We start from the raw sequence: 27,031 nt of genomic DNA, 5'->3' as shown, positions 1-27,031 counted from the left end.
TTGGTCATGGAGAGTTGTATCAGAGGGAGTTGTAAAATTTCATTGTGAAGGCTTAATATCAGTTCTCTGTAATTATCAAACAATATCAATTATGCCTGGCCACACTAGATTTTCAATTTTAATGAAACTTTTTGTGTGTATTCAGAGTGTCACATCATTAATGGTTTTATATTTTTTATCTTTATATATGTCACGTTGCTATGGTAATGGCACCTATTATTTCCCCTGTAAATTCTTCCTAAAATTTGACAAAAAACGTGATTTTGTAGGTTTTCATGATTAAAGATGAGCTTAACAGAATCAAGAGAATGGGAAAACCTACTTTTGTCTTAAAACTACCATTATTTGTCTTAAGTATTACAACATAATTTTCTAAAAAAAGAAAAAAAAAAACAACTGTAATTCTACATATTTTTCCAAAAAATGTAATTCTACATAATGCTTAAATAACATTTATCTTTGGGGATTTTGGGTATATTCGAGATATTGCATGGAATTGAAAATGTTACACAAAGATGGTTGGAAAGGACAAACTCAAATTATTCTCCTCCAATTTCACCAAAAGTAAGGAACAAAAAATGGAAACAATAATTGTCCTGCTCTTAACGACGTTCGATCCTGATATTTAAAGTCTTAAACTTTTTTTGTCAAGCATATTTTTAGTTTCTACATACATAGCTTAATTAAAATTCAAAACAAAAAGTCGGAGTCAATACGCTTCTTTTGGCGCTACAGTACATTTAATATGACCTTTTTGCACTGAAATTTGTGTCTTAATTAAAAATTAATTTTTTGACGTTTTCCCTCCAATATTTTTATCCAATTAAAGCATGAAACAAAATGAACTCTTAGTTTGTTTAAAAAAAGACACTTAAAAATTAAGACTAAGAAAAAGTTTCAAATTGCTTAGCATAATCAATTATTTGACCTTTCTGCACTTCTAATAAAAAGTGATTTTTCTGGCATTGAAAATTTAATAAGCAAGAAAATTATTTTTAAGTCTTAAACTTTTACTGATTTTAAGCAAATAGGTCAAATTTATCTTGAATATTTAGAAAAGGACATCAAAAGTGGGGGTATATGATGTAAATTTTCAGATATTACTAAAAAAGTGTCAATTTTACGTTAAAATTGGCTCAATTTTTTCCCGGATTTTCAGAATATATTGACTATATTTGTCAAACTTTGTTGATAGAATTCATAAGAAATAATTTAATAGATATTTCAGAACCAGCATAAGACATTTCACTGCAAAAAGCAGCTTTGTGTGCAACCAGGATGGAAAAATAGGGATCCAAAATTAACAGTACTGTTATAGTTAAAAATGAAAAAACTGATCATTTTTGTCTAAAAAACCTTCCGCCAAAAAATAAAGTCCCTAGCTTAATTCTACTTGAATGGAATTTAATCGCGGTTTTTTCATTGGATATAGTTAAATTTGCACTGTAGAATTCAGATTTAATTTTAGACCTTAAAAGTGATGCAGAATTTTATAAATAAAGGACCTGACCAAAATACACTCAAAATCTCAGGATCGAACGTCCTTAAGGCTCATCAGCTTGCGTACTGTCTAGCAGACAAGGATTTTTCAGTAACTTTCTTACTGTACAATGCTTATTATTCAAGAGTTTTTTCCCTCGTCCAAAAACTTAAACCTTGGTCATATCTCTTGAATTGGAAGATAAGACTTTTATAAGCTGTATACTTGTGATAAAACCTTTTTAAATACACTGAGTTTTGACTCTGTGACCTTGAAGTTTGACCTACTTTCGAAAATTTTAAACATTACTTAAAATTGGCCGTAACTTTTAAATGAGAAGAATAGGACTTCCAAAGTACATGTATACAAGTGTATTACTACAAAATGAGAAGTCCTTTCTTAATACACTATGATTTTTGACCCCGGTACCTTGAAGTTTGACCTACTTTTCAACAATGTTTCTTCCTAATGACTTTTGATTTGAAGAGATAGGGCTTTATATTTATTTTACTAGTTCATTACCTGTGGCAACACATTTCTGATCGTTTCATTACCTGTGGCAACACATTTCTGATCGCTAGCATGCTTTAATTTCTTATCCCTTGACATTCATGCTTGACCTAATTTTTCATAAAATGGTAATAATTCTTTGATGAAATTTGATAAGTCATTCATATTTAATATGCATCTCATCCACAAAAACACCGAAAGTGGGGAACCACAATTTTTTTAATTTGCTTGTTACATGAAGCTTAGCAATTAGTACTAAGTAAATCACTTTAGGTCCGGAGTTGCACACATTTTTGAATTTTTTTTCTACCTCAGTGAACTGCAGGAGTTAATTCGCGTAACAACACATAGGCGTCGAAACCGGAAGGGGCTGGGGGGAGGGGGCTTAGCCTCCCCCCCCCCCCACTTTTTCCAAAGATAGACTTTTTATAGACATTGAACATTGCTGCATAGGTCTAGCCCCCCCCCCCCCCTTGCAAAGGGCATTTCCTTTTTTTTTGGCTTGTCAGGTTTTTTTTTTGGAGGTCTAAAAAAGTTTTCTTACACTTAGCCTCCCACTTTTAATTTGCTTTTGACACCAATGCATACCTAGCAATTTTATCAAAATTTTCAGTAAATAAATATGAACATACATATTATAAATAATACCTATATAGGTATTATACCTAGTTTTTATATTTACTGAAAATTTAGGTAAAATTGATAAGTACACGAACTTGAACTTCTGTGCCTCAACCAAGGGAAGTCATGGAGGGGCATCAGTGTTTTACAAACACATCTTGTTGTCTTTAAGTCAATAGTCATATGACTTGGAGAATGGTCTGAACTAGTCTGATTTTCTGACATTTTTTCTAGATGACCTCCATCTTTGTACTATTGCATTATAAAGTTGGAAAAGGTTACTGTATTTTGCACGTCATTTTTCTTAAATTTTCTCTAACATCCCTGGATTCAGAATTCCTGACATTAAAATTTTGAAGACCTAGCTCTTGTATTCATCCTCCATATTTCAGATGAATGGTAATTAAAATTAAAACAAAATGCAGGAAATACATGTGTATTAAATCTTGATTTTATTTCAAACCAGTTCTTTACCATATGAAATAAAGCAATTGCTTCTTTTATTTCAAATTTATTAACATGTAATGCACATATATTTACTATCTGCTATTGCAGTTCCAACATTAGCAAACGGTAACCAGATTACATGAATGTCGAGCCAGAATTTTCAAACTTTTTTCCAGAAAATATTTATATTTACTAATCTTGCATTATTCTTTTAAATTTCAATTCTGTATCACTGCATTAAATTCTTTTTTTACTACGAGTTCTACGAGTCAAGGAAAACAGGATTAAAATATTAATGCAATGAAATTTAATATAAAATAATATGCATGATATCGGTATATTTACAAACAATCATAACAAAATGAATTTTTAATTACACGAGATCAAGCACCACAACATTTCATCATATACACTACACTCGTACACAATTAAACAATTCCAAACATCTGACCTTTAATAAAATCACCCTCAGTTAAAGTGTCATTCCAAGAAGTAAAATTATTGCATAATGCACAACAATTTTACTTTGAAACATTTCCATTTTTGTCTCTCAGCTACTAGTATTTTTTTTTTTAAAGTAGATTCAAAGATTAATTTAATTTTTATCTGTAAGCATACTCTGGCAATAACATCCAATATAAAACTGCATGCATTGCTTGTATGTTAGGGTATGGCACATTCCTTCTAATGGTTACTCAAAAAACTTTATAATCATGGACAGAATTTACTACTTGGATTTGAATGCTTGGTTCACTTTGAATTGTTTTAGACAAAACCCATCAGTTGTGCCTGGGACACAAGCATTGAATTCTTTTTTTAGTTATGCATAAATACAGTAAAATAAAATAGAGGAGAAAACTCTGCTACAACTGTTCTATGCAGAGAAACAGAGGGAAAATAAAACAAGAGACCCATGGGCCACATCACTCACCTGAGCACTGTGGCTAGGAAAAGGTAGGAATTGGTTTATTATCTAAAAGTTTAAATCCAAAACTAGTCCCATGACCAATCATGGCTTTGCTATTCTTGAGAAGAAGATTTTTAAAGAATTTTCCTAAATATTTCTTTGTAAAATTTTCATTGTCCATAGTGGCTCCGCCCTACCCCTGGGGGTCGTTGAACAAACTTGAATCTACACTACCTGAGGATGCTTCCATATAAATATGATCAATTATGGCTTTGCTATTCTTGAGAAGAAGATATTTAAAGAATTTTCCTATATATTTCTATGTAAAACTTTGGTCTGCCATCGTGGCCCCGCCCTACCCCCAGGGGTCATGATTTGAACAAACTTGGATCTACACTACCTGAGGATGTTCATATAAATATTATCAATTATGGCTCTGCTTTTCTTGAGAAGAAGATTTTTAAAAAAAAATTTCCTATATATTTCTATGCAAAACTTTGGTTAGCCATTGTAGCCCCACCCTACTTCTGGGGGTCATGATTTGAACAAACTTGAATCTACACTACCTGAGGATGCTTCCATATAAATATAATCAATTATGGCATTGTTATTCTTGAGAAGAAGATTTCTAAAGAATTTTCCTATATATTTCTATGTAAAAATTTGGTTGACCATTGTGGCCCCACCCTACCCCCGGGGGCCATGATTTGAACAAACTTGACTCTACACCACCTGAGGATGCTTCCATATAAATATGATCAATTATGGCTTTGCTATTCTTGAGAAGAAGATATTTAAAGAATTTCCCTATATATTTCTATGTAAAACTTTGGTCGGCCATTGTGGCCCAGCCCTACCCCAGGGGGTCATGATTTGAATGAATTTGAATCTACACTACCTGAGGATGCTTACATATAAATATGATCAATTATGCCTTTGCTATTCTTGAGAAGAAGATTTCTAAAGAATTTTCCTATATATTTTAGTGTAAAACTTTGGTCAGTCATTGTGGCCCCGCCCTACCCATGGGGGTCATGATTTGAACAAACTTGAATAAACACTTCCTGAGGATGTTTTCCCATAAGTTTCATCTTTCTTGGCACTGTGGTTCTTGAGAAGAAAATTTTTGTAACATGCCACCAAATTTTCATTATTTACCAATTGTCTCCCCTTGGCCCTTCATTTGAACAAACTTGAATCCTCTTCACCCAAGGATGCTTTGTGGCAAGTTTGTCGAAATTGGCCCAGTGGTTCTTGAGAGGAAGTAGAAAATGTGAAAAGTTTACAGACAGACAGACACTGGACAAAATGTGATCAGAAAAGTTCACTAGAGCCTTCGGCTCAGGTGAGCTAAAAAGATAACCTACTGAGTTAACAAAATCTCTGGATGAGGGAGGCACTGTTTATATTAACACACAGGAACAGCGTGGTACTAGCTGGTCGTGTCTGATGATGGAGTGTCCTTCTGTTCAAACTTCTGTAATCTCCTCCGGCGGATTTCATGCATCTCGTCTGTAAACTCTTCTTTGGCTGGATCCTCCCATTCTGGCATTTCTTCCTCCTTTGGGGGCGTGTACCCTGTAGCTCCCTCCAGGTCCTCATAACCTGTCAATCAAAGGTCAACAGTTCATCACCAAGTAAATTTTAGAGACCATTTTAACCTGCAGATCTATACAATGTGCATTTTTCACTATATCTCTTATTTCCATATTTTAATACTTCTGTGTATACTGATAATCGAACTTACTAACTAAAGGTCTGTCTCAGGGGGTTCTGTTTTTATTTCATCTTTGGTTTTTATGACATCACTCTTTGACTGTTCCCCCTGACTTTTATTTGTTGAAGATACATTTGTATTTATAGCTGGAGTGCTGTAAGAAAAACTAATCACAAGGTCATCATAAAAAATAGGCATTCTTGTACAACAATTGAAAATACTTAAAACTGCATGCTGATCCTTAAGATCCCTAAATACCCCAAATAAAGTATATGCGAGGAATTTATCAATTTTGACTAAATCATTAATCGAGAAAACAAATTATTCGCTTCATATTACATCATTACTTAATGATGTAATATAAAACTCCTCATGGTATCTTGTTTTAGTCGAGTATATTAGCAAGTTTTACTGTATAAAGTTACTCAATACATGATTATCTAGTTTATTTGAGTACCTTAACTGAGCTGATATCTACGGTAGTTTATTTGAGTAACTTAACTGAGCTGATATCTAATTTATATGAGTACATTAATTGAGCTGATAACTGGTTTATTTGAATACCTTAACTGAGCGAACATCTAGTTTATTTGAGTACCTTAACTGAGCTGCTATCTAGTTTATTTGAGTACCTTTACTGAGCTGATATTTAGTTTATTTGAGTACCATAACTAGGCTGATATCTAGTTATTTGAGTACCTTAACTGAGCAGATATCTAGTTTATTTGAGTACCTTAACTGAGCTGATATCTAGTTTATCTGAGTACCTTAACTGAGCTGATATCTAGTTTATCTGAGTACCTTAACTGAGCTGATATCTAGTTTATTTGAGTACCTTAACTGAGCTGATATCCTGAGTACCTTAATTGAACTGATTTCTAGTTTATCTGAGTACCTTAACTGAGCTGATATCTAGTTTATCTGAGTACCTTAACTGAGCTAATATCTACTTTATTTGAGTACCTTACTTGAGCTGTTATTTAGTTTATTTGGGTACCTTTACTGAGCTGATATCTAGTTTATTTGTGTACCTTACTTGAGCTGCTATTTAGTTTATCTGGGTACCTTTACTGAGCTGATATCTAGTTTATTTGAGTACCTTAACTGAGCTGATATCTAGTTTATTTGAGTACCTTAACTGAGCTGATATCTAGTTTATTTGAGTACCTTAACTGAGCTGCTATCTAGTTTATTTGAGTACCTTTACTGAGCTGATATCTAGTTTATTTGAATGAGTACCTTAACTGAGCTGATATCTAGTTTATTTGAGTACCTTAACTGAGCTGATATCTAGTTTATTTGAGTACCTTAACTGAGCTGATATCTAGTTTATTTGAGTACCTTAACTGAGCTGCTACTGTGTTGTACTGGTTGATCATCACCATGGCTCCATCCATTAAGGCCTGGATATCCCTCAACCACTGAATCCTGGCCTCCACGTTCTCCCTCTCTTGTCCCTCAATCTTCCTCAGATCCTCAGTAGACAGCTCAGAGAGATTGCTGGGAGGACGAGGCATGCCTGGAAGAAAGGGATAAGGTACATACATAAAACAGAGGCCCAATTGACCACAATGCTTATACCTGAGTCACCATTCTTTTCCTAACCAACTGTTATGCACATACTGATTAAGGTACTCTGATCCTCAGGTTCTGAAAATCAGACATTGACTACCAGTAATTAAAAATGCTCACAAAAATGTCCCCTGAAATCTCAAAGTTATATGTTTTTACCAATGAAATTTCTTTAAACTTTATCTTAAAGTTTATCTTTTTATATTTCCATTTCTAATTTTTCTCTCTGTGATAACTCTTTGAACGTTAGCGGAGTTAATATTTTGATAATTCTACCGTAATGTAAATTATGCAGGTCAATAGGTAAGGAGCTAAGGAGGCCTAATATGCATGCAAATCTCAAGCGCATCTGTCTCTGAGTCTGAGGCTAAAGAGGCCAAATATGCATGAAAATCTCATGCAGCTGACATTGTGTTTGACGTCAGTGAACGAGGACTATTGAAATTATGATGGGAGTCCTCGTGTAATTTAAATCTTTGTCTGCATTTTTAAAGTCTAAATCTACAATTTTATTTCACAATGGAATGGAAATATAAGGAATCACTGTCTAGTTAGTATAGTATGCCAGGGCATCAACAATAGTGGGAAACATGGGATAATTTGCTAACTAGACAGTGATTCCTTAAATATAAAGAAAATTAGCAAAGCTCAAATAAATTTTCAGGAAATGTGAATAAAAACACTTACTATGCTTTTTCCATTTCAAATCTGATCAACAAACATATTTTAGAAATAAAAAAAACATAGGTATCTAGGCTTTTGAAGAAATTGCACAATATTTATACATATAAGGTATGGTATTTTACTTTTTTTCTATTTACTTCCATTATTTTACAATGCATCGTGTATAAAGATCTTCCTATCATTGAAAAACCTCATAAATGCACTTTCTTTTGAAGATGGGTACAATTTATTTGAAGATAGGTAAAATTTATTTGAAGATAGGTACAATTATTTGAAGATGGGTACAAATATTTGAATAATATATATTAATTTGGTGTTCATAAGAATTAAATATTGAACGAATTCATCCATATATAGACTATGTTGTTAAAGAAAATGAGTGATGTTTATGTAAATTAGGTAACAGGTTTGTTCGCCCGTTCTATCTTCTTGCCGGAGTCCATTCACACAGAGTCCGTTCGCCCAAAATATTTTTATTTATCTTATTATTATTTATTAATATTTTATTATTTCCTTTACGAACTTGGGATATTTTTTCTCAAATTCTGTTACGAGGAACAAGTTTATTTAGTCTTGATTAATTTTTGATTCGATTCTAATGTTTTTTGAATGACTGCATGATTGTTTGCACAAGAGTTAATTAGATGATTAATATAATTAATATCAATTTAATTAGGGGGATACACCCACATTATTTTTACAAACTGGGCTATGTTTTGAAAACTATTAAAGGTTCTAAGACGTTAATAGGTCCATTATAGAACTGTACAGCGGAAGTTGAAGGATTTACCTTTGAAGAATCTCCCTTTGATCTCAAAGAATGATTTAAAGGAATTAAACAAAATTTATTTATGTACTAAAAGTCCAAAGGTCTGTCAAGTCCTTGATAGGTCATGTATTTAGAGTGACCATTTGTGACAATATGCATAATGTCTGATGGGGCTGTTTTCTTTCGAATGTACCAAAATTTTGGAAAGAAATCTGTTAGATTTTATTCTAGTAGAATGAAGTACATCAAATTAGGGCAAACATACTCTGTGCAAACAAGTTTTAGGGCAAGCGGACTCTGGGCGAAGGGGAAATTGGGCGAACTGGAAATCGAGCGAATGAACATGGAACTTGTCAACTTAATGTAAAGCCATACTTTGAATCTAAGAATCAAGATTATTATTGTTACCTTGAAATCCAAAAGAACTTTGCTGGATATCACTATCACTGTCACATGTAGCTGTTCCCATGTCTACATTGACAACATTTTCAGACAAAGTGTCCTCTTCATCCTCTTGATGATTCCCATCAGCTGAAACCCTGTCATAAAATTGATTTTTTTTTTTCATTTTAATTAACTTATTTATTTACCAATGCATATCTGCTTTATCAAAAAAATAACTTTTTTGAAATAATTCCAATATTTTGTCTGTAGACTGATGATTCTCATTAATTTAAAATGAAATATAAAGTTTAATATACTTGAACTCTCTTGCTTTTTTCTCCGACTCAAGCGTGGTAATTGTATGTGATGCAATTAGTCGCCGTTTGGTAGCTCGACGGCTTGGCGCAGTAGTTTTATCATGGGTTAAAGCTGATATAGGGTCTGGGAATTTTTCAGATGGTTCACCATTAATAAAATGCTGTAAATTGTTATAAAATATTTATAGGGTATTTATATTGCTGATTGCACAGCATTACTGGTCAAGTAAAAAATTAACAAGAAGTCTCTGTCGAGACTGAAGCTCTACTGGTTTGAAATTATAGCAAAGGAAGAGAAAAGTACTTAAGCAGCTGGGATTTGAAACTTTACAACAGCAATAAATAGAATAATGATCCTACTTATTGAAATCAGACCAAAACTGTAGGAGGAGTAGCATTTTGAAAGAATTTCACAGAAATTTCTGTTTTAAGTAACCACGGCAACACAGTTCATCAAAATTAAAATTCGATACACAGAATTATGTATCTTAGTGTATTCTACTTGTGTGCCAAGTTATACTGAAATCAGACCAAAACTGTAGGAGGAATAGCATTTTGAAACAATTTTACAGATATTTCTATATTTAGTAACCACGGCAACACCGTTCATTGAAATCAAAAACCGATATACAGATTTATGTATCTTAGTGTAGCCTACTTGTGTGCCAAGTTATACTGAAATCAGACCAAAACTGTAGGAGGAGTAGCATTTTGAAACAATTTCACAGAAATTTCTATTTTTAGTAACCACGGCAACACCGTTCATCGAAATCAAAAACCGATACACAGAATTATGTATCTTAGTGTATTCTACTTGTGTGCCAAGTTATACTGAAATCAGACCAAAACTGTAGGAGGAGTAGCATTTTGAAACAATTTCACAGAAATTTCTATTTTTAGTAAACTAACCACAGCAACACCGTTCATCGAAATCAAAAACCGATAAACAGATTTATGTATCTTAGTGTAGTCTACTTGTGTGCCAAGTTATACTGAAATCAGACCAAAACTGTAGGAGGAGTAGCATTTTGAAACAATTTCACAGAAATTTCTATTTTTAGTAACCACGGCAACACCGTTCATCGAAATCAAAAACCGATATACAGAATTATGTATCTTAGTGTAGTCTACTTGTGTGCCAAGTTATACTGAAATCAGACCAAAACTGTAGGAGGAGTAGCATTTTGAAACAATTTCACAGAAATTTCTATTTTTAGTAACCACGGCAACACCGTTCATCGAAATCAAAAACCGATATATAGAATTATGTATCTTAGTGTATTCTACTTGTGTGCCAAGTTATACTGAAATTAGACAAAAACTGTAGTAGGAGTAGCATTTTGAAAAATTGTTTACAGACAGACGGACAGACAGACAGCTAGACAGACGGACGGACGCCGGACGCATTACTATCGCATAAGCTCTTCTGGTCTCTGACCAGTAGAGCTAAAAATGAGATGATAATTACAATAATATTGATTTAAATTTAATAGCCTTAAACAAATGCTTTAAACTATCTTCACTGTTTTAATCCTATAATCATAATAGATCTATGTGATGAACTCTATAAATGTACTTACAGAATAGAAACATTTAAACAAATCAAGATTGTGAATCCAAGCTGAGCTTCATGAATTACCTTGGAACACACATAAAAATGTTTTGATTTATTTCTATCTCGGAGAACCTCCTCGTTTAGCTGATAGGCTGGTCTGCCACACAAGCGTATCCACCGTTTACATTTTTCGGGATTGGTCGGAGGTTTGGGGAAAGGAATGAATTTAATCCCACCAGTTAATCTCTCAGGATATCTACTATCTGTGTTGCATGTTCCCCAGCTACACCTTTTCACCATTCTTTCTAATACACGGCAAATTTACCTTATTCGCTATTCAGTGTTTACTTTCAGTTTGTCGGAGCACGTGGCGGAGCATCACTGATCGGTAACGGGATGTTTCGCGCCGATGCATAGTTCGCACCGCGATGTTTCACACCCATCATGCCAATTCTGTTCCGCTCTCAGATGGTTCGCCGCAGCTTTAAGTACATAATATAGCTGCAGAAGATGAACTGTATATAGCTCTCCGAAAAATATATATTGATAGATCGGTCTGATAGTCCGGTTCGTCAATTTTTTTTTCGGAGAGCTACAGATCTGCAGCTATATTTAGTACATAAATGTGCTACTGGATTAGTTGTTTTGCAAAGAAATTTAGTACTTACACTGTGTACAGTACATATTTACCTAATACTAACTCAGTGTAAAATATTTACCATTCTAAACTTAGTGTAAAGTATTTGATATTTGATTTCATATACTAGAAATTTAAGCATATTTTAATTCGCAATCTGAAATATTAATGCCTAAAGTCCCACATACTAGTATTTATTATACCTCTGTTTATTTTTTCTATATAAAAATAAGACGAATAAACATGCTATTTTTTCTAAACAGTCTCTACCGTGAAATAGTTTTTGTGCTATTTGCCCATGGTGAATAGTCCTCAAACTATTCAACGGCAGCATTCGATTTCCCTCGCTTTTCATCTCTGAAAAACTTCTGATTTTACATGGATTGTGACGCGTATACATTATGACGTAACAAAAGTTTAAGTTAAGTCAGAACCGGTATAATATGGAATATCATAATTGTGTGTACCCTGGACTCACAAAAGTTAACAAAAGTTAAGTCAGCATCTGTATAATAAAACACCTATTTACTGACTATTCGGACAATAGCAAGTTTATCGTTCCCCAAGGCAGCAAACTATTTCCCGAGGCGCAGCTATTGTCCTCATAGCCAGTAAATAGGTGTATATAATATATTATTCTACAACGAAATACGTAATTGCAATTTGACAGGGCATAGGTGTCGGAAGCAAATTGAAAGGGGGGGCTAATCCAACAGAAAAGGTAAACCCTTCAATACATAAAAATTGTCTATTTTTGCCCCCCCCCCCCAAAAAAAGGGGGCAGGGGGCTATAAGTCCCCCCCCCCAGCTGCAGAACTGTACAGCGTTATGGTTTTATATATTAGTCTTGACCATAACGCTACAGATCCTGTAATGCAAAAAATGTGCAATTTACGGCACAAGAATTTTTGCGCACTGTTTGATAGAATTTCTTTCCAACATTTTTAAATCATCTACCTTTCCCTTCATAATTCTAGACACATTTTAAAAAAAAAATCTGTATATTTTATACACCTCCCAACACTTTATAGTCGTCTCTACAAGCGATAAAATCGCTTGAATTAGAATTTTCTGCAATCCCCCAGACAATTCAAATCAAGCCAGTTTAGTGCCTGAAGAGGCGACTATAAAGGGTCGAGAGGAGGATAAAAGATACAAATTTGTCTACGAATGTGTCTGGAATTAGCCATCGTCACAAACCACGGCCAAAATGTATGATCCTCTCCCATTCTATATGCGGACTCCGGACCGTGGCTTGAGACGATTGGAATTAGCAGGTGAAAGGTAAATGATTTACTAAAGTTGGAAAAAGGAGAAATTTTCCCACACAGTGCGCAAAAGATCTTGCGCCGTAAATTGCACATTTTTTGCATTACGGGATCTGTAGCGTTATGGTCAAGACTAAAATATACAATAGGCCCATGGGCCACATCGCTCACCTGAGAAGCTTTGACCATTCTGTTCTTTACCAGATTTCCCCCTTGTAATACATAATGCCTCCCCACCCTACCCCACTGATCATAATTTAGACATTTTGAAATCTACACTAACCCAGGATCCTTCCATGTGCACATAAGTTTCAGCTTTTCTGGCCCAGCGGTTCTTGAGAAGAAGATTTTCAAAGATTTTTCCAATATATTTTTATGTAAATCTTTGATTCCCCATTGTGGCACCGCCCTTCCCCCGGGGGTCATGATTTGAACAATTTAGAATCTACACTACCCCAGGATGCTTCCACATAAGTTTCAGCTTTTCTGCCCCAGTGGTTCTTGAGAAGAAGATTTTCTAAGAGTTTTCCTATATATTTCTATGTAAATCTTTGATTCCCCATTGTGACCCAGCCCTTCCCCCGGGGGGTCATGATTTGAACAATTTAGAATCTACACTAAACCAGGATGCTTCCATATAAGTTTCAGCTTTTCTGCCCCAGTGGTTCTTGAGAAGAAGATTTTCTAAGAGTTTTCCTATATATTTCTATGTAAAACTTTGATTCCCCATTGTGGCCCCGCCCTTCCCCCGGGGGTCATGATTTGAACAATTTAGAATCTACACTAAACCAGGATGCTTCCCTATAAGTTTCAGCTTTTCTGCCCCAGTGGTTATTGAGAAGAAGATTTTCTAAGAGTTTTCCTATATATTTCTGTGTAAATCTTTGATTCCCCATTGTGACCCAGCCCTTCCCCCGGGGGGTCATGATTTGAACAATTTAGAATCTACACTACCCAATAAAACCATAACGCTACAGTTCTGCAGCTCCCCCCCCTCCACGGTTCCGACGCCTATACAGGGTTCTTCTAAATTGATATAAATAGGTATAAGTCAAAACGGCACCTGGTGAAAACGGCATATAAATCAGAGTACTTATATAATTAGCACTCAGTAAATCACTTAACATGCTCAAAGTCCGGAGTTTTACACATTTTTGAATTTTTTTTTAACTCAACCACAGGAGTTCGCGTACCTATCAATTTTTAAATTATTATCAAAATTTTCAGTAATATGATAAATACATAATACCTAAATAGATATAATTATTATTACCTATTTTTTATATTTACTGAAAATTTAGGTAAAATTGATAAGTATACACAAACTCCAATCTCCCATGCAGTGTTGCCGTTCGTTCCTCTCTCAGACATGAATATATGAATATATGAATGTATGAGCCGATGGTAGAGAGTGCACAAACTCCTGTGCTTCAACCATGAGAAGTCATGGAGGGTCATCAGTGTATTACAAACACACGTTGTTGTCTTTTTGTCAATACAGAATCATGTGTCTGGAGATTGGACAGAACATGTCTGATTTTCAGGCAGTTTTTCTAAATGGCCTTCTGAGCTCTGATACCTTTGTAAATTGCATTATAAAGTCAGAAATTGTTAATAAATACATTTTTCACATTATATTTTTCTTAAATTTTCTCCATCCGTGAATTCAGAATTCCATACATCAGTATTATTCCTTCATATTTCAAATAAATGGTAAATAAAATTAAAACAGAATGCAGGAAATATATGAAAGACCAGATTTTATTTTAAACCAGTCCCTTACCATATTTGATAAAACAATTGTTTCTTTTTTCTCAAATTTATTAACATGAAATAAACCTATATTTTCTATTAGCTATTACAGTGCCAACAATTAGAAAAGGGTATCCAGACTAAATAAATGTCAAGCCAGAATTGTTTTTTTACAATTTTTTTTTTTTTAGAAAATATAAGTTTAATTTATTATTCTTGCTGTATTTTTATTTTCAATTCTGTATCAATGTTTTGAATTCTACATTTGCTATGAGTCAAGGAAAACGGGAGAAAAGTATTGATGCAATGAAATTTAACATAAAAAATTATATGCACGACATACCATATATTTACAATCATAACAAAATGAATTTTTAATTACACGAGATCAAGCACCACCACATTTCATCACATACACTACACTCATACACAATTAAACAATTCCAAACATCTGACTGTTATTAAATCACCCTCAGTTAAAGTGCCATTCCAAGAAATAAAAGTATTGCATAATGCACAGCAATTTTACTTTGTAATCTTCCCATTTTTTGTCTTTCAGTAGACTGCTACTATTATTTTTAAAAAATAGATTCAAGGATAAATGTTTTACTTGTAACCATACTTTAAGTGATAACATCCATTACAAAACTACATGCATTGTTTGTATGTCGGGGTATGGCACATTCCTTTCAATATGGTAATTTAAAAAAAAAAACTTAACAATCATTGACATAATTATCTACTGTGATTTGAATGCATGGTTCACTTTGAATTGTTATAGATAGAACCCATCAACTGTGCCTGGGACACAATTTAGCATTTAAAATTCTTCTAATAAAATACAGTAAAATCAAATGGAGGAGATAACTCTGCAACAACTTTTCTATGCAGAGAGAGAGACAGGGAAACTAAAGACAAACAACCCACTCCGTTTACTAAAAATCTCTGGATGAGGGAGGCACTGTTTATAATTAACACACATAACTAGCATGATGCTAGCTGGTCGTGTCTGATGATGGAGTGTCCTTCTGTTCAAACTTCTGTAATCTCCTCCGCCTGATTTCATGCATCTCGTCTGTAAACTCTTCTTTGGCTGGATCCTCCCATTCTGGCATTTCTTCCTCCTTTGGGGGCGTGTACCCTGTAGCTCCCTCCAGGTCCTCATAACCTGTCAATCAAAGGTCAACAGTTTATTACCCAGTAAACTTATATAAAGTTAACTCTAACTCAAAGAGTTAGAGTTTCGCTCTAACACACATGTATTTAGACCATTTCTCTTATAAGACCGCGGAACATTAACTGGCAAAATTGGAAATTTACAGCTTACGTCATTTCTATCTGTTACAATCAAAACATTCACTGATAGACAGCGTAATGGGCGGGTACAATTCGACGCGGACGTTTGGAAAACATCGGATTGAAATTGCAGATCGAAAATCATTTTCAATCCACCTCAGCGACGCTACAATTTTAGGCACATTACTGATTGACCCAAAAGACAGTATAATTTCAAATTCGAAGATAGTTAATCATTTGAAAATAGTTAATAGTTAATAGATAGTTACAAACATGTAATATAAATCAGAATTTTCTGTCAAGTGTTTCAAAGAAATATATGAGGGGACAAATATTTTATTTCTGTTTGGTATAATTTATGTACGTAAGTGTGCAAGGGGGGGGGGGGGGCTTAACGATCTTGGAAAAATAAGAAAGTTTTTTTAAAAAAATCATGAAAGACAAAACAGAAAAAGCTCTTTTCATCCTAAACATAAATTGGTACAAAACTATCAGACTCGACAATTTTTCACAGCCAAACCCCCTAGCTTTTATTTTATTATCAAATGGCCGTCTACTAAATAATAATACTAGTATATCACTTCTGAGACTCTTACCAGTGTTATATTAAAGGCTGTAAACTAATATCAATATTTTCAACCAACATGTATTTTGGTATTGAAATTAAGCTTATATGACTTTTGGATCATATATTCACACTTTGGTGACACACAACAGCTCAGGTGGATTGAAAATGAATTTCAAACTAGAATTTCAATCCAATGTTTTCTCGGTCGTCCGCGCGCGTCGAGAGATTAATATTGTAGTTTAGTCCACATCAAGTATGTCAATCCACCTCAGATTTTCAAATTAAAACTGAAGGTCAAAATTAGGCAGAGAATATAATCAAGACAAAGCTTTGTCGGATGATTACAGGGCATCTCTCATTACATGTCTAAAAAAAGGTGGGGCAATAGTTGAGACTGGATTTATACCCAGGGGAGAAATAAGTAAGGTATCAAATAATTTCCATGTACAACCTTCTACAGTGAAAAGAATATGGAAAAACTTTTGTAAAGATGCATGGGGACGTTTGCCCTGGAGTGCGTGGTGGAAAGAAACCAAAAAAACTTAGTGAGCATGATGTGGTTTTTATTGAAGCGTGTCTGAGAGAAAAACCGACTACTACCTACAAAGAGATAGTAGAAAAGCTAAAACAGTTTAGTCCCACTCCTGATGTTACGGAAAAAGATATATCCAATGCAGTGATTAAGTTTCTTCCATCCGGAAGATTCACGTTTAAAAAAATCACACGGATGGCAAAGGAGCGCTTTACCGTTGACAATATGCAATATACACAAACATACATAGATATTGTGAGTCAACTTAACCCGAGAAAGGTTAAGTTTTTCGATGAAAGTGGATTTAAAACAACAGTTGCTCATCGATATTATGGACATAGTAAATATAATGAGAGGGCAATAGAGCTAGGGAGATTTATTCCGAATGCTAATATTACTCTCAATTTGTTTGTTTCGTTAGAAGGACCTGCTTATTTCAATTTTGTCGAGGGACCTTCAAATGCCCAAGCATTTCTTAATTTCTGGGCTGAAGCTGCAGAAACTTTCACGCCTAATGGTGTTCCAGCGATTGAACCTGGTGATGTTATCATCGTAGACAATTGTGCCATACACAAATATCAGGCAGAGATTGAGCTTACGAGGTTTTTTAATCGAATGGGGGTCACATATTTCTTTCTGCCAACATACTCTCCAGATTTGAATCCTGCAGAAAGGTGTTTTAATAAACTGAAATTAATGTTGAAACAACAACGTTACCATGATTTAGTACAAAATAATCTCAAAGTTGCCGTTGGAAATGCAATTCAAGAAATAAACGCAGATGACCTTTGTCTTTTTTATAAGTGTACTGGATGTTTTAATGTGTAATTCAAATAGCAAGTAGGTGTCGACAAAATTTTCACATGGATAATGGGGGGGGGGATTCCTGTTAACAATTTTTTTGACAACATAATGTTTTCTCGGACGTCCGCGCTGAACAAGGCGCAATTCTTAGTTCAGTTACCCCGCCGGCGTAAGAAATCTTCACATGCATCTATCGTTCAAGATGGAAACACGAGTGTTAAGTATACGTGCATGGCTCCATGGGATCGATACTTCCCTTTTGAAATACCAGGAAGATTTCGAGAGTTTAGATTACATAAACAGTAATTGCGTGAAGTTTTTATGTCAATCGGACTTTAAAAAATTCAAAACTTTCCCAAGTGATCTGCACCAGCGCATGATTCTGAATGCAGTTGCCAAGATGCAGACTCCTAACAGCAAGAAAGGACTCGAAAATTTCCAGGAGACACGTCGACTTCCTCCCCAAAAGCTTTATTTTGATGGTAACAATTCAACAGATTGCGAATGGGACGAAAACGAAGGTAATGGTAGCGATAGCGCTAGTACGCCATGGAGTGATTTCGAGTATAAATCCCCAACTGAACTCATGATGAGAGATTTAGAAGAGAATCTTAAGATAAAACGGGTTGAACTGGAAAGTGCTAAAACGTACTTGGCGGACCTAAAAAGACGATATTGTTCTGAATCAGTTACCATTGATAAAACTATTCCGCAGTGCAGTAAATGTCACTTAAGAGATGGTCATTCTAGAAGACGATGTCCGTGGGGTGATTGTCAGGGACCTGAAAGTTGCAGTGATGTCGATAAACACCCCAATGAGAAAAAAATGCTGTTGGAATCATCGGCTGATTGTCGCACAAAAGAGAACAAAATCCAAAAAATTGAAAGAGATATTGCAAACAAGAAAATAGCAATAACAGAAACTCAGACATCCTTTAAGTACAGAATAATGTCGACATTAGTAAAATACCAATGTTGACAAGTATACATTTTCAACAACGGCGGGCCGTGCTTTGCGTCAAACTATGATCAACAATGATGTTTACATTCTGGAGAAACATTACAAGGGAAAAGTCCCGGAAAACCTTAAAGAGGCTGCGAAACATTTTCAGAGCATCATTGACGACTTTAATGGGAAACATACAGACCAACTGGTGTCTCGTGGACCAAGAAACCCGATGCAAAAAATCCTTGAGAATCATAACGTGGAATTTCCCTCATTTACATCAAGGGCTACCACTACCCCGACCATGAAGAGAGCTGGCAGTAAGGAACTTTGTGTCCCACCAAAAAACGCTATACGTACTGAATCTGACAAAACGGTTTTACCGGTTTACTGTTTGACAGTTCCTGTTAATTTTTGTGTTCATAATTAACGAGGCCGAGTCTAATTCGAGTGCGCATCACTTTGCGCAGCTTTTTAATTTCATGCAGTCATTAATTATTTAAATTTTAATACAAAATTAACATTATTTGTAACTCCTACTGATCTGAAAATGTGATTTTACGACAATTATTGGGAAAAGAACGTTGAAATGGCTCTAACAACGTCACCATAGATATGTATTTTTACCGTAATATGGCAATTTTAGAGGTATTTGGCTTCGACCTAGACCAATCGAGATGGTGAACTTTTTTGAAATTTCACAATTTGGTGACTTTTTACATTTACTTTCATTTACTTGAATGAAAAAGAAATCCCTAGGGCAGAAATACAAAAAATATTGAAAAAATGTAATAATTTGGCGATTTTCCAACAAATTCCCATAGGGTCCTATAGTAAAGTTTGACAACATTTAAGATGGCCCACTATGAAAACGGGGTGGTAAACATTCGATATTTTAATCCTAAAACAATAAATATAACAGTAAAAATTAATTATTAAAAAATTATCAAAATCCCTAGGGCAGAAATAATTAGACTCGGCCTCGTTAAATGATGACATCAGATATTGATTGTAATTGTATTTTTTGAAAGAAATTGTTCATGGAGACAGAAAAATTATTTAAATTTCAGAATGTTTTGAAATAAAGTTATATCTGATTTTTTCCCATGCATTCAATGTTTTAAAAGAAAAACGTAATATATACCGGGTATTTATTTTACAATATCCATCAAAAACATATCAACTGAGTCCAAAACCAAAATGTACTACAGTAAAATTTGTCTAATCCGGACTCTGAGTACTCCGGATTTTTGTCCATTCCGTCTATAAATTTTAGTCCCATGCACTTCTTTAACAAATACATTAGAAAAAATTCTGTGTAGTCCGAATACTGTCTATTCTGTATTCCGAACGGCCATACTGGTCCAAACTGCTCATAATTAACGGTAATTATTCCCTCTAATCCGGCCACACCTGAGTTACTTCAAAGCAATTAACACCTTTCGACGTTTCGTGGTGGATTTGATAATCGGCTGTGTTTACATTAGCAGTGCCATGAGACGAACTCAGTGAAATGCGGTGGTGACACAGCCCAGTTGAAAAAAAAATTACTAGTATATGATTGAATTACAATAAAAAAAATAATTTTGTTTTAACTCGATCCTTTTACCACATTATAACAAAAATACAAAAAAAAAATATGTACGCGATTTACAAATCAATATAAATCGGGATCGAAAATCGAACGCATTTTAAAATGGCGCCATTACACTGTGGGGGAAGACGTAATTTTTTACATAAAAATTAAAAGTTCAATCTAATAATTAGCACATCGTAAATAATTGTGCTTTACTGTTTTTACATTGAATGAGCTCTTTGACAAGCGAAACCTGATCCACTTGATATGTAGTAGGCCTATATTATGCGTGCCTGTAGATTTTGATTTAGGTAACATTTCACCCGACTTTCAAACTTCGTGAACAATCAAGAAAATACATTCAGTCATAAGAGACTATTTTATAATTTCTAGACTCCAGAATATTGATTGATTTCATCATTTAAATATATTTTATATTGTGTATAATAATGAACTTGTAAATAAACAACGAAATTTTCAAAATTAATATTTTCCTGCATTTTTCCTGCACTCCGGATTCTGTCTAAACCGGCCAAATTTTATTGAACCGGCGGTAGCCGGTTTGGACAAATTATAATGTATTTTCAATAACTTTTTAAAAAATGCGTCATAAAAAGACGGGGTATAGAAAAGGAATCTATAAGCATTTACCTATGTATGGAAAAAAAAGTTTTCTTGCAAGCAGCGCCTAAAGGATCAAATCATTTTACTAATAAGTTCACTTGTCAATGTGTACAGAAGTCTATACTGCTGAAAAATTAAAGTAACGACTTTAAAATTGAAGTGAAAATTTAAAATTTTGATCCAATAAACGCCAACACAGGGTAATTTGTAAGTTTGTTAAGAAAGAAATAAGAAAACATTGGATTGAAATTATAATTTAAAATTCATTTTCAATCCACCTCAACTACGCTAGAAGCCACAGTGTTACTGACTTTACACAGAAAACAAATAATTTTAATTTTGGTACAGTTTGAATTTTTTGTCCAGTGTTTTAAAAAGAATATTAAGGGACAAATATTTCATTTCTGCTTGTTTTAGGGGAAGGGGGGGTTAACAATTTTAAATAAAGTTGTCCCAACATTTTTCAGTGAGAATAAGTATAAAACTCATGCACTCTAATAATCCTAGAAATAAAATCTGTTGTCATGTAAACATTACATGTAAGTCATGACCTGACTCGACAATTTCCCCCCCCCCCTCCCCCCCCGCTTAGAATCAATTATCTCCTGAAAAATAATCTTTGTCTTCTATCATCTTTCGCGTAACTAAAATTATAAGCTAAAACTCGTATTAATGGACTTCAAACAATATGTATTTGGGAGTTGAAATTAGTTGATTTTTGGATCATATATTCACTCTTAGCTTTGAAAACAGTTCAGGTGGATTGAAAATGAATTTCGATCTGCAATTTCAATCCGATGTTTTCCAATTGTCCGCGTGGAATTGTAGCGTCGCTGAAGTGGATTGAAAATGATTTTCGATCTGCAATTTCAATCCGATGTTTTCCAAACGTCCGCGTCGAATTGTACCCGCCCATTACGCTGTCTATCAGTGAATGCTTTGATTGTAACAGATAGATATGACGTAAGCTGTAAATTTCCAATTTTGCCAGTTAATGTTCCGCGGTCTTAATAACATTTCAATATTTTTTCTGCTCTGGCAGTCAGACTTACTAAGGTCTGTCCCAGAGGGTTCTGTTTTTGTTTCCTCTTTGGTTTTTATGACGTCACTCTTTGACTGTTCCTCCTGACTTTTATTTGTTGAGGATACATTTGTATTTATAACTGGAGTGCTGTAAGAAAAAATTATCACAACTTAATTATAAAAAAAGATCTTATACAATAATTGAAAGTTCAAACTGCAAGCTGATTCTTAAGATCCCTACAAATATGGGGGGATTCATTAATTTTCACTTCATTAAATGAAATATTGAAATACATGTGCTCATCATATCTAGTTTATTTCAGTATATAAGCTAGTTTCACTGTATAAAGTTACTCTTGATATCAAGTGTATTTTATTTGATTTGTTACTGTATAACATTACTCATGATATCTAGTTCATTTGATTACCTTCACTGAGCTGAAATCTAGTTTGTTTGAGTATCTTAACTGAGCTGATATCTACTTTATTTGAGTACCTTAACTGAGCTAATATCTTGTTTATCTGAGTACCTTAACTGAGCTGATATCTAGTTTATTTAAGTACCTTAACTGAGCTAATATCTTGTTTATCTGAGTACCTTAACTGAGCTGATATCTAGTTTATTTCAGTACCTTAACTGAGCTGATATCTAGTTTATTTGAATATATTAACTGAACTGATATCTGGTTTCAGTACCTTAACTGAGCTGATATCTAGTTTATATGAGTACCTTAACTGAGCTGATTTGTAATTTATTTGGGTACCTTAACTGAGCTGCTATCTAGTTTATTTGAGTGCCTTAACTGAGCTGATATTTAGTTGATCTGAGTACCTCAACTGAGCTGATATCTAGTTAATTTGAGTACCTTAACTGACCTGAAATCTAGTTTTTTTGATTACCTTAACTGAGCTGATATCTATTTTATTTGAGTGCCTTAACTGAGCTGATATCTAGTTTATTTGAGTACCTTAACTGAGCTGATATCTAGTTTTTTTGGGTACCTTAACTGAGCTGATATCTGTTTTTTTGGAGTACCATAACTGAGCTGATATCTAGTTTATTTGAAAACCTTAACTGAGCTGATATCTTATTCCAGTTTATTTGGATACCTTAACTGAGCTGATATCTAGTTTATTTGAATGAGTACCTTAACTGAGCTGATTTCTAGTTTATTTGAGTACCTTTACTGAGCTGATATCTAGTTTATTAGAGTACCTTAACTGAGCCGATATCTAGTTTATTTGAGTACCTTAACTGAGCTGCTACTGTGTTGTACTGATTGATCATCACCATGGCTCCATCCATTAATGCCTGGATATCCCTCAACCACTGAATCCTGGCCTCCACGTTCTCCCTCTCTTGTCCCTCCATCTTCCTCAGATCCTCAGTAGACAACTCAGAGAGATTGCTGGGAGGACGAGGCATGCCTGGAAAAAAGGGGGAAAAGGTAGTCTTCAAAAGAGGCCCAATAGACCATAATACTTGCCCAAGTCACAATTCTTTCACTGACAAAAGACTATGTAAATACTGATCAATAAATAGAAACCTTGTTTGTGAACTCCATTATTTCAACATATTAGAGTATGAAGATGTCAGTTTTATAATTTCAGGGCCTATTGGTCATGGTCTTGTAAATGTCAAAATAGGCATTCAAATTACAGTGCAGCTTTGATCAACAGATTTTTCCTAAACTCATTTGTTTTGAAACAAAAAAACATAGACTTTCACAATTTTGGTAGAGAGTCTAATCCTTTTTACAATAATACCAACAATTTAAATTACTAAAAGTGTTAGGATATATCTGTGTCTTGTATTTATATTTGCAGTTTCCAAAAAAAAAAATAGTGTGATAAGAAATGGGAATAAAATACTTTGCATGATTTAAGTGTTAGAATTTTGAAAATATATATTTTCAATATAATTTAACGATTTTACACGACCATTCCATGTTTAGCGCGCATTTGTGACGTCATAGTTAAAAATTATGTCATTTTTGTGCCTGTAGAATTTAGTTCGCATCTTCCTTACTTCAAAGCATAACATGAAAAAGTTGTACAAAAAAGATTAAAATATCGTATTTTTGGCGGCGAATTACTGTTAATACCGTACTTTGTTCTTTTGCATGTTCAATTCATTAACATTTTGCATTGAAAATGCATTGAAAATTGTTATAAAGAAAAAAGAAGAAGAAGAAAAAAAAAACTTTCAAGACAGAAATGGCAGTGCGGTGAGGTCCAGACTACTGAAATATTATGTTGAGAATGAATGCATAAAAAATCTATACAAAACTTAGTGGCTTTTAAGATATTTAAATCCCCACTAAAGACCAGGAAGTAAAAACACCTGACAGGTAGATAGTACAGGTAATTAAGTGGGTCAAATGATCAGATACCATACTAAATATCAACAGACAGGACGGCCGCCATTTCTTAAATCAGGTAAAAAACTTAAGAGGAAGCATTTTGTAAATTTACAAAGATGGTCTGTGAATATACATACCGTATAAAGCTAAGCTAAACCATGGAAATAAAATGAATCTTGAATACCGGTATATTCGGCTGAATGACTTTACTGTCGACAAGTGTATATATGTAGATGTATATGCAAATCATGTCTGTATAATGGCCGGTCTCTGACATACTTTTCAATTCAGTATGGTTATCTGGCTAAACATAAATTTTGATTCCCTAAGCCCAATCAAAAATATATAATCATTGATGTTGAATTTTTATTCTTCAGTCACTTAATCTAATGATGGACCCCCGTACCAGTGCCCAGGACGTGATGCGATGTGACCTATGTGAGACCGCTGTGGTACAGATGCACTGTGATACATGTCTTGTCAACCTGTGTAAGGCCTGTGTGGGAGAACACATCTCAACAGGTGAATCTAAAGATCACAAAGTCGTTAAATTTCAGGAGAGGAAATCCACTCCCCTCTACCCTATATGTACAACTCATAATAAAGAACAGTGTGAAATGTTCTGTAAACAATGTGACATTCCTGTCTGCATCAGCTGTGTTGCTCTTAATCAACATTTAGGTCATGAATTATCAAAAATCTTACAAGTTCTGGCTGATAAAAAGGACGTGATTATAAAGGAGAGAAATGAATTAAATGATACAATTTATCCAACCTACCAGGACATTGCCTCTGATGTACAAAACAGAATGAGTCAGTTAGAAAAGGAATATGGAGATCTCCCAACAGCCATAACAAAACTTGGAGAGGACTGGCACAGAGAAATTGACAAACTTGTCAAGAAACTTAAAGCTGAAGTTGATGAGATAAAAAACACACAGTTACAAACTCTACAGGAACATCTGGATGAGATAAACAAGACAATGTCTGAAATCAAGGATGAAATCAATTCAATGGAAACTGTAATAGACACCAATGACTTGTCAAAACTATTTGGTGTCACGTCCAATCTAAACACATACAGGAATCTTCCACACAAAATTTTGCCATCTCTACCAAAATTTAGTCCAGGAAAAATCCAAGACGAAGAACTTAGTAAATTGTTTGGAGCCTTATCAGCAAGTTCTTTAACATCAGATAAACATGGCTACAGCATGAAGACAACACAGAAATCACCAGAAGCTGGATCCTCTCCTCCAGTCAAACAGCTACTTGATGAACCAAAGACTGTCACCACCATAGACACTGGGTATAAATATGCCTTTTACAATGTGGCCTGTCTGAGTGATGAAGAAATCTGGACAAGTGGAGGAGATAGCACCATAAAACTCTACAGCATTAATCAGGGATCACTACTCAAGTCAATCACAACCAAGTCAGGGAAAACACCATCTAACATAGCAGTGACAAAAAGTGGAGATCTAGTTTATACTGATTATAGGACTGTGAACATTGTGAAGAATGAGAAGATAGAGGAGGTAATCAGACTACGGAACTGGATACCTTTCAGTGTCTGTAGTACCTCTTCTGGTGACCTCCTGGTTATCATGGAAAGTGATGATGACAAACAATCAAAAGTTGTCCGCTACTCTGGCTCCATAGAAAAACAAATCATTCACTCTGATGATAAAGGTAAACCTCTCTATTCACCTAGTTCTCTTTGTCTTAGATACATTACAGAGAACAGAAACCTGGATATCTGTGTGTCTGACAGTGGAGCTAATGCAGTAGTGGTGGTCAATCAGGCCGGGAAACTGAGATTCAGGTACAATGGACATACTCCTGCTCCAAAGAACAAACCATTCAGTCCACGAGGAATCACCACAGACAGTCAGGGTCACATCCTTACAGCTGATTATAACAATGACTGTGTCCACATCATAGACCAGGATGGACAGTTCCTCTGTTACATACACTGTGGACTGAGTTATCTTATGGGACTGTGTACAGATACAAATGACAATCTATTTGTTGCACACTATGGAAACAGACAAGTGAAGAAAATCAAATACATGTATCTGAATTGAAATGCATCACTAATTTGTGAACTTTGTAATCAAATAAAAAATGTATGCAAGATAACTGACGCATAGTATGCTGCTTTATCAAAAGTTGCGATAGTATTAAAATTCTTTTTAAGGGTCTGTAAATAAATGTATATATGTCTATAAAAATACATACTGAATTTTTCTAATCATGTCAGAAATAAATACAAATACATGGATCATACATCCCAAGCACCCAAGTAATCTTAGTTTTTTAAAAAGTTTATTACTGTCAAATCTGAAGAAAATTGTTGACCCCATATTGTGGCTCCAACAGTCACTTTTAAGGCTGAACCAAACTAGGAGTACATTATATGGGAATGCTTCAAATTCATCACGACTAAAGAGGTCTTCCTGTTCTGGAGATAATTTTTCCCTTTACATGTCAGTCTGATTAAAAGCAGCCCCCTTCTCCTTTCACTGACGTGTGAAAGGAAAAGGGGGCTGGTTTTAATCAGACTGCTGTACATGTATACATTGCATTATGTAAAAGGTGTCTCCAAATTTTAGCCTAATCCTATCTTCAAGGCATGTAATTTAAGATAAGAGGCCCAAGGGCCACAATGCTCACCTG

General features: G+C 34.4%; 3 protein-coding genes across 3 annotated transcripts; 1 reads left to right on the top strand and 2 right to left on the bottom strand.

Moving 5' to 3' along the window:
- Window positions 1-3,058: 3,058 nt before the first annotated feature.
- LOC134230607 (uncharacterized) lies at window positions 3,059-11,338 on the bottom strand. The gene is made up of 6 exons (XM_062712446.1): window positions 11,048-11,338; window positions 9,409-9,569; window positions 9,116-9,246; window positions 7,024-7,201; window positions 5,713-5,836; window positions 3,059-5,570 (listed from the first exon to the last, which is right to left on the bottom strand). The coding sequence occupies exons 1-5, from the start codon at window positions 11,261-11,263 to the stop codon at window positions 5,716-5,718; spliced, it is 807 nt and encodes a 268-aa protein (XP_062568430.1). The 5' UTR covers window positions 11,264-11,338; the 3' UTR covers window positions 3,059-5,570; window positions 5,713-5,715.
- A 3,273-nt stretch (window positions 11,339-14,611) lies between these two features.
- LOC134230605 (E3 ubiquitin-protein ligase synoviolin-like) lies at window positions 14,612-23,418 on the bottom strand. The gene is made up of 3 exons (XM_062712444.1): window positions 23,240-23,418; window positions 22,019-22,137; window positions 14,612-15,788 (listed from the first exon to the last, which is right to left on the bottom strand). The coding sequence occupies exons 1-3, from the start codon at window positions 23,413-23,415 to the stop codon at window positions 15,616-15,618; spliced, it is 468 nt and encodes a 155-aa protein (XP_062568428.1). The 5' UTR covers window positions 23,416-23,418; the 3' UTR covers window positions 14,612-15,615.
- A 968-nt stretch (window positions 23,419-24,386) lies between these two features.
- Window positions 24,387-26,439, top strand: LOC134230606 (E3 ubiquitin-protein ligase TRIM71-like). Its single transcript, XM_062712445.1, has 2 exons — window positions 24,387-24,428; window positions 24,730-26,439. The coding sequence occupies exon 2, from the start codon at window positions 24,742-24,744 to the stop codon at window positions 26,437-26,439; it is 1,698 nt and encodes a 565-aa protein (XP_062568429.1). The 5' UTR covers window positions 24,387-24,428; window positions 24,730-24,741.
- The last annotated feature ends 592 nt before the right edge of the window (window positions 26,440-27,031 follow it).

Source organism: Saccostrea cucullata, unplaced genomic scaffold (assembly GCF_032062105.1).
Source record: "Saccostrea cucullata isolate Sc308-1 unplaced genomic scaffold, CSIRO_AGI_Scuc_v1 ctg4742, whole genome shotgun sequence".
NCBI lineage: Eukaryota > Metazoa > Mollusca > Bivalvia > Ostreida > Ostreidae > Saccostrea > Saccostrea cuccullata.
The sequence above is the reverse complement of the archived record's forward strand: the minus strand, read 5'-3'. Positions and strand labels throughout refer to the sequence as shown.

Bases quoted from the DNA above. Each gene is read 5' to 3' on its own strand.
- LOC134230606 (XM_062712445.1), top strand. From the start codon at position 24,742: ATGATGGACCCCCGTACCAGTGCCCAGGACGTGATGCGATGTGACCTA.
- LOC134230607 (XM_062712446.1), bottom strand. From the start codon at position 11,263: ATGGTGAAAAGGTGTAGCTGGGGAACATGCAACACAGATAGTAGATAT. The intron at 9,570-11,047 runs GTAATTCATGAA...AACAATTTACAG, and splicing joins ATTTTTATGTGTGTTCCAAG to CATTTTATTAATGGTGAACC. The intron at 7,202-9,115 runs GTAACAATAATA...CCTTTCTTCCAG, and splicing joins AAGTTCTTTTGGATTTCAAG to GCATGCCTCGTCCTCCCAGC.
- LOC134230605 (XM_062712444.1), bottom strand. From the start codon at position 23,415: ATGCCTCGTCCTCCCAGCAATCTCTCTGAGTTGTCTACTGAGGATCTG. The intron at 22,138-23,239 runs GTACTCAAATAA...TTTTTCTTACAG, and splicing joins ACAGTAGCAGCTCAGTTAAG to CACTCCAGTTATAAATACAA. The intron at 15,789-22,018 runs GTAAGTCTGACT...TTTGATTGACAG, and splicing joins ACCCTCTGGGACAGACCTTA to GTTATGAGGACCTGGAGGGA.